The sequence below is a fragment of the Aulonocara sp. 'chitande type north' Nkhata Bay genome, linkage group LG3, assembly GCF_057382095.1.
Source record: "Aulonocara sp. 'chitande type north' Nkhata Bay isolate Kocher_YH1m ecotype deep benthic linkage group LG3, A_spYH_male_GT1.1, whole genome shotgun sequence".
Lineage (NCBI taxonomy): Eukaryota > Metazoa > Chordata > Actinopteri > Cichliformes > Cichlidae > Aulonocara > Aulonocara sp. 'chitande type north' Nkhata Bay.
Window position 1 is genome coordinate 46,388,251 of NC_141346.1, and position 20,163 is coordinate 46,408,413.

The 20,163-nt window shown below is 41.9% G+C and overlaps 1 protein-coding gene across 3 annotated transcripts; it reads right to left on the minus strand.

Annotated features, from left to right (window-relative positions):
* Positions 1-376: 376 nt before the first annotated feature.
* synpo2a (synaptopodin 2a) lies at positions 377-20,104 on the minus strand. Of its 3 annotated transcripts, none has more exons than XM_086283404.1 (5): positions 19,883-20,104; positions 12,628-12,779; positions 10,784-11,463; positions 6,001-8,897; positions 377-2,344 (listed from the first exon to the last, which is right to left on the minus strand). In XM_086283404.1, exons 1-5 carry the CDS (start codon positions 19,988-19,990, stop codon positions 1,751-1,753), a joined length of 4,431 nt encoding a protein of 1,476 aa, XP_086139530.1. In that variant the 5' UTR covers positions 19,991-20,104; the 3' UTR covers positions 377-1,750. The 3 variants fall into 3 exon arrangements, with proteins under 3 accessions (XP_086139530.1, XP_086139522.1, XP_086139514.1); XM_086283396.1 differs by having other exon boundaries at positions 5,941-8,897; XM_086283388.1 differs by lacking the exon at positions 377-2,344 and having other exon boundaries at positions 3,968-8,897.
* Positions 20,105-20,163: the final 59 nt, after the last annotated feature.

Genomic DNA, 20,163 nt, shown 5'->3' on the forward strand with positions numbered 1-20,163 from the left:
CATCAAGACAATAAAATTACATGTGCTACAGTGCTATGCACTTCAACAGGCTTCACCCCTTTAAAAAGCATTTGAACCGCAAAGTGTTTCCCAGATCCAAATTGGTGGGGAAATACTTGCTTTTTATCGGCTCCGTCTGTGCCCTTATCTCTCATTCTCTAATGGTTCAGCTACACTAGGTACCCACTGTTGTTATGTAACATCTGGTCACCATGGGAACTGGTCTCCCTCTCAACTCCCCGTGCTGTATATGGAGTGACCATTTGAGACAACACATCTTGCAAAAAGCTTCACGGGATGGCACAGCAAGCAACAAATGGCCCCGAGCACAAGATGGGAATAGACAGCAAAGAGCACAAAAGGGCAACGTCTTAAATTGTGATATTTCACTGCATTTATTTTATAGAATGCTCTACATGAAATGGACTGCTGTATTGTATTACGACCATAATATGTGTTGTTTGAATGGAAGTGATACAGTAAAACAATCTGAGATTGTTACACTACACTATAGTACATCTGCATAAAACACAACACTGTGTAATAAATCTTATTTGCATTTATGAGGTTGCTCAGTGAGAATCGCATTAGGACATTATGCGCACTCTGTGGAAACACCAACGTAGCTTTAACATTTGGAGATGATTACAAGTCGATAGCAAAAGCCCAAACTAGAAATAAGCCACAAGCCAATTGCACAGTGTAAGTAATCGCCCTGGCAGCACTAAACCTTCCATAAACTAAACAAAAATCTTTTTTGTAGTGTTGATTAGATTTCATTGGTATGAAGCGATCGATGAAATTCACTCCCAACAAAAAGTTGTCAGTCGTTTTACATACTGCATTTGATTGTCTCCTATACAGTATATACTGTTATGTATGTGATGCTAGACAGTTGAAATGTCTATTCAATTCTATTTTAATGATATAGCACCAAATCACAAAAACAGTTGCCCCAAAGCACTTTATACTGAAAGGTAAAGACCCTACAATAATACAGAGAAAATCCCAACAATCAAACGACTCTCTTTGAGCAAGCACTTGGTGACATTGGGAACGAAAAACTCCCTTTTAACAGGAAGAAACCTCTGGCAGAACCAGGGTAATGGCCACATACCAATGCATTACTGAAAATACACCTATTGTGCACCAACGACATCACAGGTTATGGCACCTTTTCCCAAGGTAATTGCATTCTAGCACTTGAATCATTTTCTTATCAGAGGACACCACAAATCCTGCATGGATTTTGCAAAACAAGCAAAAGAAAAAAGAAAAAAAAGAAAAGTGTACACCCATGGTAGCAACCTACATGGCAGATGCATGCATCCACAGCAAAATATCAAACTCAGATTGCTGGAAATCCACAAGCTCAAGAACAACTCAAGAAACAATCTTCACTTAAAACCTACAAAATGACAGGTGTCTTTTTTTTTTCCAATCACAGATAAGTCCACATATGCAATCAAATGCTTTTTCCACCAAAGATATTGATGCACTCTCTCTAAACAACGTACTCATCTCTTTATCTAATCAACTAGTCTTCCACATCAGTGTGTTTGCCATCCATTTTTCCCACATCTTTTCAAATATCTAACAATAGAATGTATTAAAAGGTTCTCTAGCAGTTAACTTTCTGTCCTTTCTAACAAGCTGTTGTTTTTTATTTCCTGACTGCATGTGAATGTATTACGAAACTCAGAATAAATGAGATTTGACTCATTAAAGACCGCACAGGCTGAACTGTAGTCTACCGCCTCCAGCTCCAAGTGTTGCTGGTGTACACAGACTTGTAAGTTTGCTTTCCGAAAGGGCTCTTAGACTCATATGAAGACACCGAGGGCCTCGGGTTAGCCTCTGTCACAGATTTCTGAGGCTGCCACTGTCTGGGCAGGGACCTGTAACCGGCATGACTAACTGTGGTGGAGATAGAGCTCCTTACTGGCGACACAAACGATGGGAGCGAAGCTCGACTCAGGCTCTGGCTTTGGCTCCAAGTCTGGCTGCCTGTTTTCTGCGGTGCTTGGTAAGAAACCCTGGCTTTCCACTCTGCTGGCGGCTCAGGCAAGATTTTGCGCTGGGCTGCCAAGCGCACATTCGAGGCAAGGGTTTGCTGGAGGCTCTGGAAAGCAAAAGCTTCATCTACCAGGCCCATGGGATGCCGGGAGGCAGCCTCCCATGGTGTGAGGAGCTTTTGGCTTTTTTCCATCCAGCATGTCTGCCTTGCCGAGGGAGTTGTGGAGCCCAGTGCTGGGGGCTTTGGGGAGGAAGAAGTTGAAGCTGACTTCTGGCCCGTGAACTGTACTCTGGCTGGTGGAGAAAGGGAGTAGCTCCTGCCAGGGGCCTGTAAAGAAGAATCCAGACATCTTTATTTTAGTAAGGGTTCATTTGTGTTTGGCTCTTTGGCCAAATCAAATTAGCTTGGATAAGAGTGAGATGCAGAGTAGCTCCCTGCCAGGATTATTTCTTTTAAATGCAGTAATACATGTATAATTTACTTGTGTATAGAAGATCAGTCACTCTCTTATTCACAGGGGGTATGTGTATGTGTGTAAAAGAGTTCTAGGACATGTCATACTGCAGCCAGTGAATTAAACTGCACTAGCATTTGTCTAAACACATTGTCCCGCTTATTAATCAGAGCAACTGGCACATGAAAGTGCATAACCTTCTGGAAGTATAAGCCACATTCGGCTCATTTCCACTTAATATAGTTTGCTAAACAGCAACAGTTTGAAAGAATAATGAGACCGGTGCTGCAGAGGGTTATGTGGGGTGAAAACACAGCTATACTGCACATAATCTCATCCAATGCCTCCTGTTATGTATGGTGGATAAGCAGAAAAGCCAGTGCTGCCATCATCTGGTGAGTGATGTGCACTGTCAGCTGATAAAATATGGCACAAATTTAAGAAGAGAGAAGAAGAGCGTGCAGAGATAAATGCTAAATCAGTCAAGGGGAATAAAGTCTCTGCTGCTCAGGTATGCGGTAGGCTTAAAATGCCCACAGGAGTGGGGGTCCTGGGCACAAGAATATATGAACAGATCAGTAGGTCATATTTTTACTTTGCTGAAGGAGACCGATAGCCCATTTGCACATGGTTTATGTCCTTCTATGTGCCATTTCTGCCAGATTTAACATGCTCAGAAAACGAGCGTAACAGCTGGGCTCCTTACATTTTAAGACAGATGTTCAAAACAGTCTTTAAATGCAGGAATGTTACATCCTGATTTATGGTTTGGCTAAGGTTTGATTTAGGGCATAAATACAATATTTATCTTGTATTTTTCTTATTAAAACAGAAATAATATGAAGCAAAAGGTGTCAAAGCTTGGTGTATTAGCACTACAGGGCATTAATGTGTGGGCTCTAAAGCAAGAGTAAACATTTGCTGTCTCTCTTTTATTGTCTTTTGATTGCAGATTGAAGATAAATGAATCGGCATGGGGATCAATTCCCTTCAGAAATAGTCGGTAAAATCCGCTAACTAAGATTATGAAATGATACTAATACTTTCATTCAACATATATCTGCTCTTTTTCAAAATCCATGATGCAACATGGATATATATTTCAGCTGTGCTCACTCACTTGACCATAATTATCCGGTGAAGTCACAGCTCTAATAATACTCTTCGTAAATGCATCATCACATGGTCATTCTGCAGGAATGTGCATCTCAAGTTTCTAAACTCTCTCTTTCTTTATTTTATTTTATTTTTTACAAAAAGGAGGTGATTTGGATAATTAGGTGCACCTTGCTGATAACTCTTGAAAATGGAACCACCAGATGCTGTGGTACGGACTAATTTGTGACAGATTTTTCTTTTTGTTGACAAGGTCAATAAGGACAGTATTTATAGTGAAAGTGGAGAAGTGGTGAAATTCAGCAAGACAACAGCAAAGAGACTAAAAATAGAAGAAACCCTAAAAGCATGTTCAGAGGACAAAAGAAAAGGAAACCAAACAAAGATAAAAGACAGTTTAATGGCACTGCAGTGAATCATACAGAAAGTGCACTATGAAGAGAAACACACAGACACAAAAAGAAAAGAACACAGAGAACCAAAGAAGCGACCCTGTACCAAAAATCAACTTGTGAGCATTACCAGGCTGGTTATCCTTTCAATAACTCTTCCTTTCTAGATCATGTATCATCTGTTCACATATCAAAACAAGGAACAGATACATAATGGGTAAATCTATGAGTGATAGACATTACATAACTGTCTCTTATCAGGAAAAATACTATGGCAGTCTGGAAGTTGGTAGCTTTCACTGGCTTAAGTTGAAATTTAAGCCTACTCTCTGGACCTCAGAATCTTGTCTCATGAGGGACTTTAAATATAGTGTCTAACATGACGCAACAGCTGGTAGAGAGCTTTAAATAAAACCCAACACACTTAAGTAGGTCCTACCAAAAAGGAATTGGGGAAAGTACTGGGGAAAAAGAAGTATAGCACATTTTATGTTTAAGGAAAACAGTGTTAGTTGTCACAAGTCTGTCTGCCGTGTTATTTGGCCTAGAATAGCCTAAAATCCCACTGCTGTTACATAATCTCCGTACTCAACATCTGACGTTACACATTAAGCCTTCTGCTTGATATTATTACAGGCTACAGGCCCCATCCTTTTCACTTACCCACATACAAATACTTTTAGTATTTGCTTAAAAACTTTTTTTGGTCTTTTTAAAATGTAATAATTTGTAATATTAAGAACATTTATCATTTTCCCCTTTAAAAACATCAACCTGTCTTGACTTATCCAGTTCCACTGAATCTTTTTCTCGCACCCTTTTCTTTCACTTCACACTGAGCATTAGGCTCCCCTACATTCTTATTAATCACACAATTCTTTTGCATAAAATGTAATGAATTTACATTTATTACTTTTGCCTAATAAAATATGTTTACAATTATTATGACTATGCTGCGTCTGATAAGATATACTAAAATTCTATTAAAATAGGATGTAAGTCTATCCTTATATTCTTAATTTTATAGATATTCCTTTTTTCATTAGCTCCATGAACTTTTAGACTAGTAGGTTCTGCACTATGACAATAAATAGAGCTGGTAAGGAAAATAGTCCATGTGGCGGGGCACAAAACCTTTAATTCAAGCAGACGTCAAATAAGTCATGATTCTACAAGAATCACTCTTTATCAACTGCTGCAGGCTTCCACACCTGAGCTGAACTCTTATTAGCTGTAAACTTAGGCTTGGGAGCCACTCCAGGGTTACCACCAGATGCAGACTCAGGCCTAGCAGCCACAGGGAAACTGGGAGCAATATAGCTACTAAGAGGCTGTGGCTGGTAGGGCACTGAAGGAGCTGCCAGATAGGGAGGGCTATTGGCTGGCTGGTAACCAGCTTGTACCGAGTGTTGGTAGGGAGAGTTTGGAGACTGAGGGGCTTGGGGATGATAAGCAGGTGGAGCAGGTTGTTGATACTGTTGGTTATATACTTGCTGGTATGGACAACTAGGAGGTTGCTGATAAGGATTAGAGGGGGGATAAACATTTGGTTGGATCTGCTGATACTGGCTATCGTGCATCACAGGCTGCATTGGCATCTCATAGGTTTGTTGGGGGTATGGGGCACCAAATGGTCCAGCAGGCTGGACCAGGGGCATTTGCTCATATCTGATTGGTTGGTTATCATCAGGTGGATTAGGAGGCGAACAGCTGGTCTTAGGTGCGGAAGGCTTGGTGGCCTCTGCTGCTGGACCATAGATAAAGAGTGAGGAATTTAGTTGATAGGGTTGATGTTTCATGACATCTATTACATTAAGAGGTTTAGGAGCAGGCATCTGTTTCGCTTTGTCTTTTTTCTTTGCTTTGGTTGAGGGGCTACTTGAAGGGGGTTGCTTTGTTGCTGCTGGGGGATAAAAAGGTGATTGAATAGGGTTATATGCACGTGTAGGTGGAGCACGTACATTGGGAGTGTATTTCCACTCATTCGGTAAGGAAGCTGCTGGTGATGTTGACCTGCTTGCCTTATTTGCTTCCACCGTCTCAGAGTCCACGATATACTTCTCCATTCGAGACTGCCTCTTTGCAAACATATCAGCTCCTTTTCCTTTAACAGCTGGCATCTCAAATGCTGAACCCTGGGATGATGGGTTTAAGACAGTGGCCATTGGGTTGATGGGCGATGAAACTCTTTGGCCAATAGTGAAAGAGTGCATTCGCTGTGGCGGAGTAGGAGGGGATCGGCTTTGTGGAACATTTTGTGGTGGTTGCCAAGGTTTTGGAGAGGGGCGAGTGTTCACTGTCAGTGTGGAAATATTCACAGGTTTTTGCTGTGATTGTGGAGTCCAGGCATTCACAGGTGTCTGAGGCTGTGTCTGAGCTGGTTGCCATGTGTTTATTGGTGGTTGTGGTGGACTCTTTGATGTAGGCTGTTGCCACTTTGGCTGTGGTGCTGGCTGGGCTGGAACAGGTTGAGCCCATGGAGACTGATGGTGGGCCTGATCCTGCTCTTGAGTCCAAGAACTTATGTGGTGTTGACCGTGCTCTGGGGGGTGTTGAGCCCATGGAGGCTGAGACTGAGTCTGGGCAGGTACTGGCGCCCATGGATTTAAATTGGCTTGAGGCTGTGCTTGAGGTTGTGGTTGAGCGACTTGGATCCAGGGTGGCTGAGCTTGGGGTTGAGTTTGTGATGGGGCCCATGCATTCACTGAAGGTAGCTGTTGCTGTTGTGGTTGAGCTGATACCCAAGGTGGTTGAGACTGACCTGGTGCTTCAGTCTGTGGCCATAATTGTGGAGGAGCCTGATGTTGTGCTTGCTGAACCCATGGTGGTTGTGGCTGGGATTCTGGTTGTACCCCTTGAACCCAAGGAGTTTGTGCTTGGGATTTTTTATGAGGTTGTTGCATCCATGGTGGTTGATGTTGAGAGTCTGTTTGTGATGGCTGTGTCCATTGGTGCTGTTGTTGTGGCTGCATTTGTTCTTGGGCTTGACTCCAGTTGGGCTGCATTTTCTGTAGATGTGGCTGCTCAGTAGAGTGTGCCCAAGGTGGGTGAACCTGCGGCTGAGACTGAGGTTGCTCTCGTGACTGGGCCCAGGATGGCTGAACATGTGCTTGGGCTTGTGATTGCTCTGGAGGCTGCGTCCAGGACTGCTGAATTTGAGGGGTCCAAGTACTTGTGGGAGGTTGCTGTGCCTGGTTCTGAGTAGGCTGATGTGATACCCAAGGTGGGTGAGGTGAGGACTGTCTTGGAGGTGGTTCTGAGGGCTGCACTTGAGCTGAATGCCAAGAACTTGAAGATAACTGTTGTTGCATTTGTGTTTGAGCTGCACCCCAGGTAGTCACAGCAGACGACTCAGACTGCAGCGTAGAATTCATATGACCATTTGCCTCTTGAGCTACAGCTTGTGTGGGCTGTTGTTGAGATTCGGGTTCTGGGAGCGGCCATGTGTGCTGTTCCTCTTTGTTGGTACTGCCAGGATTCTCCTGGGGTGCAGCAGGGGGATAAGACTCAGGGGCAGGTGCAGGGGTTGGCTCTAGTTCTGGAGCAGGAGTAGTCTCTGCGGTGGGGGCTGCAGCAGGTGTGGATAGACTATTTTCAGCACACTGAGGCATCTCCTGGTTGGTTGCTTCTATCTGTGAGGACCAAGGAGGTGATGTGGGATTGATCACAGGCTTTGGGGCAACTGGTGGAGGAATCTTGTGTTTGACTCGCTGAGACTGAAGAAAATTACAAGCCTCGGCTCCAAGACTAAGATAATCATCCTCAGGTCCTGATTCAAACCCGGGCTTTTTATCACCTTTGTTTAGGAGGTTCAGCAATGCTGGGTTTGGGGATACTTTTGGGGCTTCCTTAAATGTGAACATAGGCTTGGCTGCATTCTTTTTCCTTGAATCCAACAAAAGTCCCGTCCTGATTGCAGGAGTAGAAATGCGCTCATCACGGGAAGCAATCTGCTCTCCTTGACTCACAGAATCTTGATTGGTCCCACTCATTGCGTGAGAATAAGGGGTGGCCGCCATGTTGTCTGCTGAGAAAGGCTTTGCAGTACGATTGCTGAAAGAGCTCTGCATTTCATTTGTTTGATGTTGGACAGTGCCATTGACAGTTGCTGAATACTGCTGCATTTTTTGTTGCTCCTGATGATATTCTTGCTGCTGGTGATACATTTGCTGTTGCTGATAGTGACTTTGCTCATATTGCTGTTGCTGATATTGCTGCTGATATTGTTGCTGATATTGTTGTTGTTGTTGGTAGTTCTGCTGTTGCTCATAGTACTGTTGCTCTTGAAACTGCTGGTACTGTTGCTGGGTTTGCTGGTGCACGTTTACATCCATGTAACTGCGGCCTTCTGCAGCCGACTGCATGTAGGAATGCTCCACTATTTTATTTTTAGCCTCTTGCACTGCTTCAACGGGGATCCCTTGGCGCCTAAGCTCCTCGTGTTCGGCAGAAATCTCATCCATCCTCTGGCGACGCTGGGCAAACATCAGCGCACCCTTGCCTTTGGTTTCAGGCAAAGATTCCATCTCTGCTTGGTTCTTCAAATTCCTTTCGATTTCAAGAAGACCCTTGTCCAAGGTAAAAGTTAGCACACTTTTGCCACTGTGGGTGCTAGTGAGAAAAGGCTTATCTATGTCAGAGTCGTTTGGGGCCACAAGGATAAATTGTGGAGCAGAGGTTTCTTGTCTGCTGTCTGGATTTTCCTCGTACTCCTCGTCGCTGTACTCTGGCTCGTCTTCTCCTGTGCCGTAGCTCACGAGCGTGAATTTCTTAGCTCTCTGACGATGCTTCTTGAACATCAACAGCCCCTTGTTATTGGGGTTGGTCGGAGCAGCCGTAAGAAGAAGGGCAATTCGTTTACATTTGGACTTGGCTTCCTTTAGCTGTTTCTCTGAAATGCTCTCGTTGCGCCTGAGCCCTTAACAGAGAAGGAAAAGAGAGACAGTTGTGTTTAAAAAATGGCCAAAATGAATCCAATTTAATGGTACTAAAACCTTAAAGAATTACAATCATAAAAACATTTAATCTGTTCATCTGAATTTACTTAAAAAAATAAACAGTTCGTAAAGATTTTGAACAAGAGACTTTAAAGAGGCTTTACAAACTGCACTAAACACGTGACTGTAGTTAATATTTTTATATCAAATGCTGTTTAGTTTTGCTCTCATCAAAGCTGCCTGGAGAAGTTATGTGGAGACAGAAGATACAATTCACCTTTAACCTCCTAGGACCTGGCGTCCACATATGTGGACATCACATTTTGGGTTATTTAGACCAAAATACTCAATTTTGCTCTACATGGGCCTGATATCCACTTACGAGGACATTATACTGCTACTGTTCTATCAAAATTTTAAACAAATATCCGTATATGTGGCTCTTATTTTTCATAAAAACAAAAATAAGGTAAAAAAAATAAATCTGGTAATTCTTTGTTTTTACGTTCATCTGGCCCCAATATGCCCAAATATCAAAGAGAAATTAAAAATGCATGCCGTGGAAGAGTTTGGGTCTTAGGAGGTTAAAATAAGCAAGCCACGAAGCAGTTTCATCTTGTAACGTTACTTTGATATTAACCTCATCCAGCATTTACAGCTAAAGCAGATACAGAAATAACAGTAAACTAATAATACAGCTTGCTCTGTGGTTGAACTGATCCAAACGCTCAGCAAATAGACTGTAAACTGAGCTATTTACAGATTCATTCACTCAAAAAAAATGATACATTACATATTTTCTCAGTCCACACATTACATTTACATACTTACATACTATCCAGCTGTGATTTTATCATTCAAATGAGCTCATTCCCTTGAACATAATACACTGGCCCATAAAGCAATAATGAAATTCTCCGACCCATGTCTAATATTCCCATTTGTACACTCAATCACTCATCCAACCCTGTAAAGTAGCCAAGAATAGGAAGCAAGAAAGATTATTTTAGCATGCATGCAATAAATTCACCAGGACAGCAACGTCTTTACCAATCCTTCTGTGTGTGTTGGCACGCAGTCTACTTGAAAGAAAAAAAATAAAATAAAATGTTTTCTTCTGAAATCACATTTCGTCCAATCCGACAGTCACGGAGAATGTGCGCCGAATGCAATCGCACAATAACACCAGCGGGCTTACTTTTTTATATTCTTGCAAGACTAACCTGAAGGTGGAGGAGACAGCGGGAGTGAGCGACAGACTCACTTTTTGAGTTTAGTTAAAGCACTCAGTTTGAAAGGATCAGGTAACGGGTCTGGGGGAGCACATGCTGGTGTCTGTCAAAGGGCCACTTCTGCAGGCATCGTCAGCGTGCTGGGGTTATATTTATGTCTTCTACACAGCTCAGAGGAACGCCCCGGTATCCATATTCACCATTGCCTCTCTTTAAATGGATGGTTTTAATGTTTTATAGGGTGCAGATGCTCCCCCCCCCCATACATACAATCCATTCTTTTTGTATCTTTCTCTTGTGATAGTGAATTCTTATATGATAAGACTTTGTTAGAAGCTCGATCGACCCGCAATACTATAACTTTGGTTCTGAGATAATTCAGGTTAGATCCGGATGCATCTCCTTCCTTTCAAAGGAATGAGCACCCCACCCCCCTTGCAGTTGCAGTGAGAGACTATTTTGAGGCGTACACACACTGGACATCAGGCTTTGGAATGCACACATGTTGACAAATGTAATTTAGTGCTGAAGATTACCCCTCTTAAAGAAAAGACAGTTATCCCCACTCACACACACAGAAAGAATGCACACGAAGGTAATACTGGTGCAGGTGGAACCAGTCCAAATATACTTACTGGCATGCCTAGCCCGATGCTTGTTGGGTTTGTGTTGAACTCCTTCAGAATCAGACTCCTGCTCTTCTGCAGGACTGCAGTCCTCTTCTTCTCCTTCACTTTGAGAACCAACTGTTTCCCTTACCCGAGTGCCACCTCCACTCTGGAGGCCCCTCCCTACTCCCGATGCCTCCAAAATGACCTCCACCTGCCCCAGCATTAAAGGGGAGTTGAGAACCACTCCATGATGGCTTAGCGGCTCCCTGACGGAGCGCGATGCGGTGGTGGCATTGGTGATATGAACAGCCTCCACACCCTCCCGGTTTGAGAGGTCCCCATCAATCCCACGAGCACTTCCGAGCGAGGCGCAGCCCACATCATCCAAGGTTTGCTCAGACAGGGACACCTGGAGCTCCACCATGTCCCCGGGTGAGAAGCACCGCTGTACTTTATCATCTTCTTCCTTAGATGAGGGGATATGTAGCTGAGTGCAAAGCAGCTGGCCTTCCTTGGAAAACTCTGTGTTGATATTAAACTCTTTGCTGTAGGTCTCATCCGGGGATTCAGGATTTGGGATTTGGGATGTTTGCTTTGGGGGGAAGATGTGAAGGGTGGTGCTCTCTAAAGTCTCACCCGCAGAGGCCCTCTCACTGCAGTGCATTTCATCCGATTCATAGTCTTCAGTGGTGATGGAGTGGTATCTTTAGAAAAGAAGAAGGCGAGATAAACAATGAGTGACGGAGTAAATGTGTTTTTTCTTTTCATTATTAAAATGAACTGAACTTGGGGGAAGACATGAAAACAATTACTTATTGATAAATGTTATTGGTTACATTTTTTCCTCTTCTACAGTTTGAAATGTACACTTCCTGTTTTCCAGTAATGTCAAAACTTGGACAGATTTCTTTTAGACCCGTGTTTTAATTAAATCTCTAAATAGACTAAAACCCACCCAATTTACACCTCTAAGCAAGATGCAGGGGTGTTCACTCGACAGAAGCAGGCATTTCAGCACTGGATTGAAGCCCTCGTTGTTCCGCTGAAGTTGTCAAAGCAATCAAGGAGATTTAATCTCGATGTAGAAAGTGAATCGAAAAGGTCAGGGCACCGAAGTGGAAAATAATTACGTTCAGACACCGATCTGCCTAATTTCGACTTTCAAGGTCAGTTTGGAGCAGCATAAACTAACATCATTATGCATGACAGCAACTGTGCTCAAGTCAATTAGCCGTTAAAGACCAGCTCTTGTCTCCAAATGTAATCAACTTCTGTCAAACAGCAAAGTTGAGACGATCTGCTCGGAATCTCCCTTTAAAGCAGCTACACAACAAGCAGTCAAGGCCTGTTAAAGAGAAAGCGGGATTATCTGAGGACATGTCACTCTGATAAACAGACTGGCACTGCCAGTTGAGTAATGGCTGAGCAGCTGCATGCCAATCAGACACACAAATCTGCAACACCTTGGCAAAGCCACTTGGTAGGTTCAGCATGGTCGAGGCACAGGCTACAACACACGCAGACGTGGCTGGATATGATCACAGAAACAGGGGTTCATTCAAGTATGCAAAAAGGCCACATGTCATAAAGCTACATGCTATCTAAATGCTAATAAAACAGTGGAACGATCAGTTTTCCCTGCTGCTGTGGTCACCAAGGACTTACAGTTTGCATGGCTCAGTTGTCACAATGCAAAGGCTCTGCGGTGTAACTGATAAACCTACATTATTTTGTGTTTTACTACTTCACATTATTACATGTTATCCTATGAATACGGTCCTGTGCCTTTGTTTTCTGAAACTCGGGGTTTTCTAGGCTTCGCACATGTCTCATATGATCTCAGTTCAGCGGCTGGCATGCTGCATTACCTTCTGACTAGCAGCTGCAGACAGTCGATTGATGTGTCGATTAGCGCAAACGCTTGTAAAAGGGTGAGGTCAGCACACGGCTCCCCGTTGATTGACACCACCTCATCTCCATCCTGTACTCCAGCCAGGGAGGCACGACCACCCTCCTCTACCTGCAGAAGACATTTGGGAGTCAGAAAAGAAAGGAAAAAAAAAAAAACACAGTTTGATGTGTAACTTCTTCACAAACAGCGTAGCGGGGTGCAGCATCAGGCAATAGAAGGATAACATGAGATAAAGGCCTGCCAAGAGTGAGATCTGCTGTTTAAGATTCACGAATCTCGGTTGTCATGTTTGAAATATTACCTGTCAAAAAGCAGAAAACAGTTTCACAAGTTCATATTTTTTCTGGGAAATCAGATAAGAAAACTCTTTTTCACGTAACACGAGGTGAAAATGGACGTCCAGTAAAAGCCAGTGTGAAGATCAAGCCAGCCAAAGTGTGCAGAGGAATTCAGACTGGACCGTTAACATTTTAGAGATCTGAAGAGAGCATGCCGGCAGCGTAATTTAACTTAACGTAATGTACATTTGGCACCAAAATGTACAAACACTGACATAGGCTAGGTGTTCAGTAATAAAACTATTAATTCTACCTTGAATCTTGACTGTGCTGCTGCATATTATTGCTGTAGTCGAGCTCTGGGCAGAGCCATTTAAAGGGCACCTCTTTACACAGTTAGACTAATGACTGATGGTTTCATTTTCTTCTAATTGGTTCCTGGAGCCTATAAAATGGTTCATTAATAAGAGGATTTAATAAGGAGAAATACCTCATAAATTCAGCACAAAAGGCCACTCATACAGCTAAGGGGATAAATTATTACTGTAGTACTATGCTATTAGAGGATTTGGTTTCAGGAGTTATGTTAAGATATTTTGCCAGTATCCCAATTACAAAGCTTTAGGAAGGTTTCTCAGATATCTTAAGACTGGCAGCCGTTTGAAAATGTTGATTCCTTTTTCTTTACGCTTTATCTTCGTCAGTTCTAGATTAAAGACCACATGCCATAAAAAAAATAAACCCTGGTAGTGATAAAGTTATGCTTTTAATAAGCGTCTTTGGCTAATTTTCCTGAGGGATTGATTTAGAGAACTTTATACTGGCATCAAAATCAATACACAGGGAAGGCACCATGATTTTCTACTGTTACAGAATGTCTCTCTGCTGAATGATTTAAATGATCTCCTGACAAGCTGCTCTACCTGAGCACTTGTACAACATGTCTCATTCACACAAGCCTTTTTTTTTTCTGTGGTGCTTTTCTATCTAACATTCACACTCGGATTGATGCATCAGAGACCAACTTGGGGATTTGTAACTTGCCCAAGGATATTTATCAAACCACCAACTTTCCAATTAATAGAGAATCTGCTCTATTTCCTGAGCTGCAGCCACCCCGTTAGTGGGAAATCAACCCCAAAATCTCTTATTTACAATCACTATGCTGTGTTATTAGGATGAAAATACATAAAGCTGTGCAACATCTAAAATGTCAAAGTCGTTTTACATTGTGTACCACATACTGCCAGCTTTGATCTTAAGTGGGTCAGAGTGGACCAGTGAAACTTGATAAATGGGTAAAATTACAAAAAAAAGTTCTGATAGTTCATTGCCCAGGACATTGTTCAATATCCTGTAATTCTAAAATATAAAGTTTTCATTAATTAACAAATGCTGGTGAAAAACATAGTAAAAAAACAACAGTTTGTCATCGTTTATCTATAACTTAATTACTTTGGTGTAGTAAGAAAAGTTGGAAAACCTGAAAATACAGGTAAAGATCTATGTACTCATTTTCCAAAGCTGTCCAGTGGGCCAGATTGGAGACTTTACCAGGCCAGTTCTGGCCCCCGGGCCATATGTTTGATACCTCTGGTCTTAGAATAACAATGCTTTACAAAAGTGTCCTGAAACTTTGTGACTTTCATACTGCAAATGAGGCAGTTCTGCATAGCTGCAGTGAAACAACTTCATCACTAGATGGAGATGCACACACATTGTACAGCTGATGGGGGGAAGCGAAAAACCTCTGAGTGAGATTTCATAATATAGAAAGGAATCAAAAGTCAAAAAAGCCTGCCTTTACTTTGTACACCATTTTTGATTTCACATATTTGCTATTAAAACTTTCCCCAATGAAACCAGTTGTAGTCTTTCTTCTTTGGATGTCATTACTTTTGCCCATTGCTTATATTTAAATATAATGCAAGAATGATCCTACTTTGTTATACATACAAATATCTTTCAGGTGTTCCATTATAGAGATGGTAACTTTCCATCCTCGCTCCAGTTTTTCGGAGCAAACAGCGAACAAAACAAGCCCTATATGGCAGCCAATGTGTCCGTCCCTTTGGGACTCGCACCTCGCTACAGGGAGGACGGTTACTTCTGGGATGCCACAGCAACGGTCCACACTCCAAAAAAGGAGGGGAAAGATTTGTCGTTGTCTCTCCTCACAACTCAAAAATACACAGTCCGCCAATGTTTACCGCACAGCTTACAAAGAAAAGCCTCAGATATGCACTAAGTGCCCTTGAGAGGATAGCAGATAAATGCTGTGTAGGTTTCTTCAAATGGAGAGGAACTTGTCAAAATAATTGGCCACATAACTATTTTAATGTGGGGCTGTAACAATGTCTGGGTAACCACTTTTCAAATGAGCTATTTAAGTGCATTAAACCTAACAGAAAATCACAGGAAATACAGGAACGGGTGATGTCTCTGCCTACCTCCGTGTGGTTCCTGCCTTTCACAGCTTTGAGCAATTATTGTTTTTAGATTACAGGCAGATATTTTCCAGGTGTTTCACATTTAGCACTAAATCCATGCTGGAAGATTTATATTTGACCCTCCTGTATGTTCCCCTTGTTTTGTGTTAGGTTATTTATGCTATCAAGAGTTTAGCTTTCCTCTAAATTTGCATCATTTCTTATTATAACTGTATTTCCTTTCATTTGAGCTGTATGTGTCTTGAGGAGAGATACATTTGTTTTTTTGTCATGTGCATGCATGCCAAGCCATAACACACCAATGAAGGCACTGAAATAGAATATAGATTACTTATTATACATACATGTGGAAGAAGATTACTTTTTTTTTTTTTTTAAACTTATAATATTCATAAATCATTATTCTTCATTTCTGGCTTTGATGTTTTTTCTTGCAAAGAATAATTAAGCCCCCATTTAAGATCTAGCTATAAATCTGTTATTGTTTGTGTCACTGGTAGACGTTTCTCTAGTCTGCAGTATTTTTTTCTATAATAAAGATGGCTTTTAGCTGTAATTGGGTTTTATTTGCAATCAGTAGCAGAATTCCCGACAGTTTTCCATTTGTTACATCATCTGGATGTATGACTAATGTATGGAGTAATGGATCTGGAATGACATCAGTTCCCAAAAACTGCCTAATGTCTTTTTTGAACAGCTTTCCAGAAATTAAAATAATTCTTAAAGATGTCCTGCGGGCACAAAATAGATGAAATACAGTTTCACTTTATTTTTTTTAATTACCTGGCTGTAAATCCCAGAAAGTTCACTTTTTCAGTGTGTGCATAGTAATGCCCTGCTCAGTAAAATAAGCCTTAAACTCAGATTAAACTAAAATAAATAAATAAATAAATGATTTATCCAAGAACAGCAACATTTAATTCATCCATCATCTATAACTCAACCAGTTGAAGGTTGCAGGAGTCTCTTCCTATCCTATCCCAGCTGAGAAGCAGACACTCATTCTTATGCATGCCTTCAGACTGTCGGAGGAAGTCAAAGAGGACCAACGCAGACACGGGGAGGACATGCAAACTCCACGCAGAAAGGTCCAAAAGGTCTAAAGCAACAATCCTAACCACTGCACCATCACGCCACCTATATCTGTGCACCACTCCAAACATCACACGCAATTGCACAATCAGCTATTTTAATATTGCCCTCACATTTGCACTGATGTGAGGGGAATAGCTGGACTCTGACACAAACATCACCTCTTTCACAATAAAAGCGACTTTAGAAGAAAGCAAGAAAAACAGTATTGCAACATCCAAGAATATTTTTTTTCTGTCACAAATTAAACACCACACACTTTGGGGGGTTGACGAAGAGCAGGAATGCCGCAAATACAAAGCTGTTTGAGCACTGGCCCTCATTTGTTTAGATGATGTGAAACAGAAAAGAGGAAAACAAGCCCGGTCAGCCATCGCGTAAGGTCACTGCTTTCTCCCAGGATTGGAAATGAGATGGCTTGTTGCACAACACAATGCCCAAACTCAGATAAGTGACTGAGCTGTGAATCACTCTGCTTAGTCTGGGAAAACAGCAGTGAATGACTGAGGAAACGGCTCATTGGCTCATTTCTTGGCAGCTTAACGAGGTTCCTGTGGCGCACTATTAGGGCCGAAGCATCAGCAACAAAAGCCGTCTTTGCTCTGTAAAAGGCAAAAGAACAACTCATAAAAGTTTTTATACTTTAACAGACTAACAGATTAGTTCATGTATGTAAGAATAAACTCGTGCAAACTTTTAAAAGTCTTTCATGAAGATCACAGTTATCACTGCGTGCTCCTTAACTGATCTGATGCATGTTGACATTTCACATACAGAGATGGAATACCTTAGTAATTAGGCCAAAAAGTCTCCTGATCAGGCTGGTGGGATTTAAACTCTCTTTAATTTTTATATTTTTTGTATTGGAATATCTGTTTAATATGAATGCATTCTGCATCACAGAGCAAACGCAGCTTTTTCACCTCGGTGCGTGTTAGTGAATTTGACACGGCTTTGTACTGAGCGTGCTCCTGCAGCTTTAAAAAAATAAAGTGACCTCATCAACTTTGTACTCAAGCCAGGACTCCAAATAAGAAGAAAAATACAAGCACCCTTATATGGACAGAACCTTTTAAGAGGGGATACAGAGCGCCTTACTCTGTGTCGCTTGTCAGTACACTGAACAATCACTTTCCCCCAGGAAACAAAACACGGTGTCCACGACATTCAGCAGAAGCATTAAAAAACACACATTTTTTTATCAGACGCGGGAGAGCCTCTAGCTCGAGAGCATTTGTCACGATCTCGGTATGTTTGTTTCTCTTTTTGTAACTTCTGACTAACAGACTTGGCTCACTCACAAGAAAAGTTTAAAGGTATGTTTAGAGTTATGTCTTCCAGATGAGGCAGACTGGAACTGAACCCCCCCCACACACAACCCCAGATGTCCCAAACTGGGGCATATGTAGCTACTTCACATTAATAGGCCCATACTTGAACGCAATGTATTCACAGCACCCGTTTGTTAACACACGGGAACACTTTGGGTGCAAGGATGCTTTAAAAAGCACATTTATGGCTGAAATTAGGCAGCACAGTTTCACGAGAAAATTAAAGCTTCAGGAGGCATCGAAGGGAGAGCAACTTTATAAATAGCTTTGCTTGCTTTACCTCACGTTAAGTGCTGTTTTTGGCTTAGAGTTGTGAGAGGGGATATAGTAGCTTATGTGCAATATTTGCAATTTTTTTCTCAATACAGTCTACTAAACTTTATGGGGTATTTCTCTCACTCAAAGCTAACAAGATTTAAGAGTTGTTTATTGCCCACAGAAGATATTTGTCTTCAGGTGCTTTTGCTGATGCTTTTATTCTGACATTAGGCAGACACTGAGTGTCAGGCCTGCGTGAGGGGGGCATTTCATAGGAAAAAGTGTCACTATACTATTTAATCAGACTAATCATATAAAGGACAGAAAGCAACTTTACAGATGTGGCTTCACTTGTTGGAGACATGCTAAACATCTGTCATGAAAATGATCTGCTGAGGTTTTTGGATTCTCCAAAACTTTCTCCCGGTGGCGCTTCGATGTCGCAGGAATGTGGCTTAAGAATGGTTTTTTTAAATTTATTTTTACATGCACTCTGTTGACAAGTTGATGGGGAATGTGTGCAGCTTGAGCACTTTGGAACATACAGACCATATATAGAGCTTAAGCAGCTGGTCAAGGTAACGGCACCTGGTTTCACAAATACTGTGCATCACAGTGTGTGCAACACTATCCCATGTCTTTAAGGCAGATTGGTTTAAGGTGATCCAGCCTTTCAGTGATCCTTACACTCACAAAGATGCTCATTTATGGTTATGGTAAAGAGTAAAAAAGCTCCACTTAAGCTTAAACTTTCATTTTTTCCATCCATCTACTTGTTTATTTGAACGTTTGAAGGCAGTAAACTAAGTTGGCTGGTACAATGGCTTTTACTGTATTATTAATTTTTTTGAGTGAGTTGTTGTATGCAACGCTGTCCACACTTGCATAATATGTAAAGCTGTTAAAAGTGACTAATTAATTATGATACTAATTTAAGTATCATAATAAGCTTTAAACTGGTTTCCATTATCACTGGCTGCAAAATGAGAACGTGTGATGGACGGACGAGCAAATAATAGGAAATAACCTAAAGAGTACAACATATATTATCTGTCTGTGTACATTTACATTACAGTATGTTAAAAAATGGCCTCTGCGTCTCATCAGAAAGTGGCTACATCAGCAGTTACCTCTAAGCAGATAAAACCCCGCACCTCTAAGGTTTATTACCTTATTATCAGGCTAAACAAATGTCACGAAGCTGAATCGTTCTTACAGCAAAACTTCAAATTTGCCTGTCCTCCTCTCTATCTCTTATTTGAATTCTTTTTGAAAGGGATATTTGCATGATAACCTCTTAGTTTTAGCCGCACTTGTTTTTTGTTCATACTAAAACGTAACACCTTGGTGTTATGCACATATACCTTCACTCTTCAGTCTGGTTACTGGACTTGCTTTCTTGCTTAAAAAGTCTTTGTGACTGAAAACAGATCATACTGCCCTGAGCTTCACACTCTGTCGTGGCCTTGACCATATAAGGGTGCCGAGGAATCTCTCACCAAAACACAGCCAACGCGCACAAAAATGCAGCGGCAGACAGCTCTCTCCCATCAAATTTCAGACTTTTTAAAGTCTCTGTTTTTCTGTTTTTTTCTGTTTTCCTGCTGAATTTCTCACCTTAAAAAAAAACTGTCGTGACTCTGAAGAAACAGAAACTTTTCCAGGATCTCAACAACAACATGTCCACAAACTTTCATTAGGCTGTTTATCCATCGTTGCAGTCTCACTAGCATTAGATTAGACAGGCATGACCCTGCTCAAGTGGTATTAAAACATCCTCCCACGCACGCTCGCATACATACCTGGGAAACTAGAAGAGGTCTGTAGGTGTCCCCTTCTCCCTCTCGCAGGGTGAATCCCCAGGGCGCACCACCACGCAGCGTTACGCAGATGTAATCCCCGGTGCCCATGCTGCGCGCAGCTCCTCAGCCAAACTTCCACGGCGCGCTCATGGAGCTGTCAGCCGGGCCAGCAGCACTTAACGAAAAACCACATCCACCGCACCGCTGTAGCCTATAACCCCCATCATCTGTCCTCAGAGTCCAGCCCGTTTTGGAAACGTCACTGCGCACGGACCCGCCTG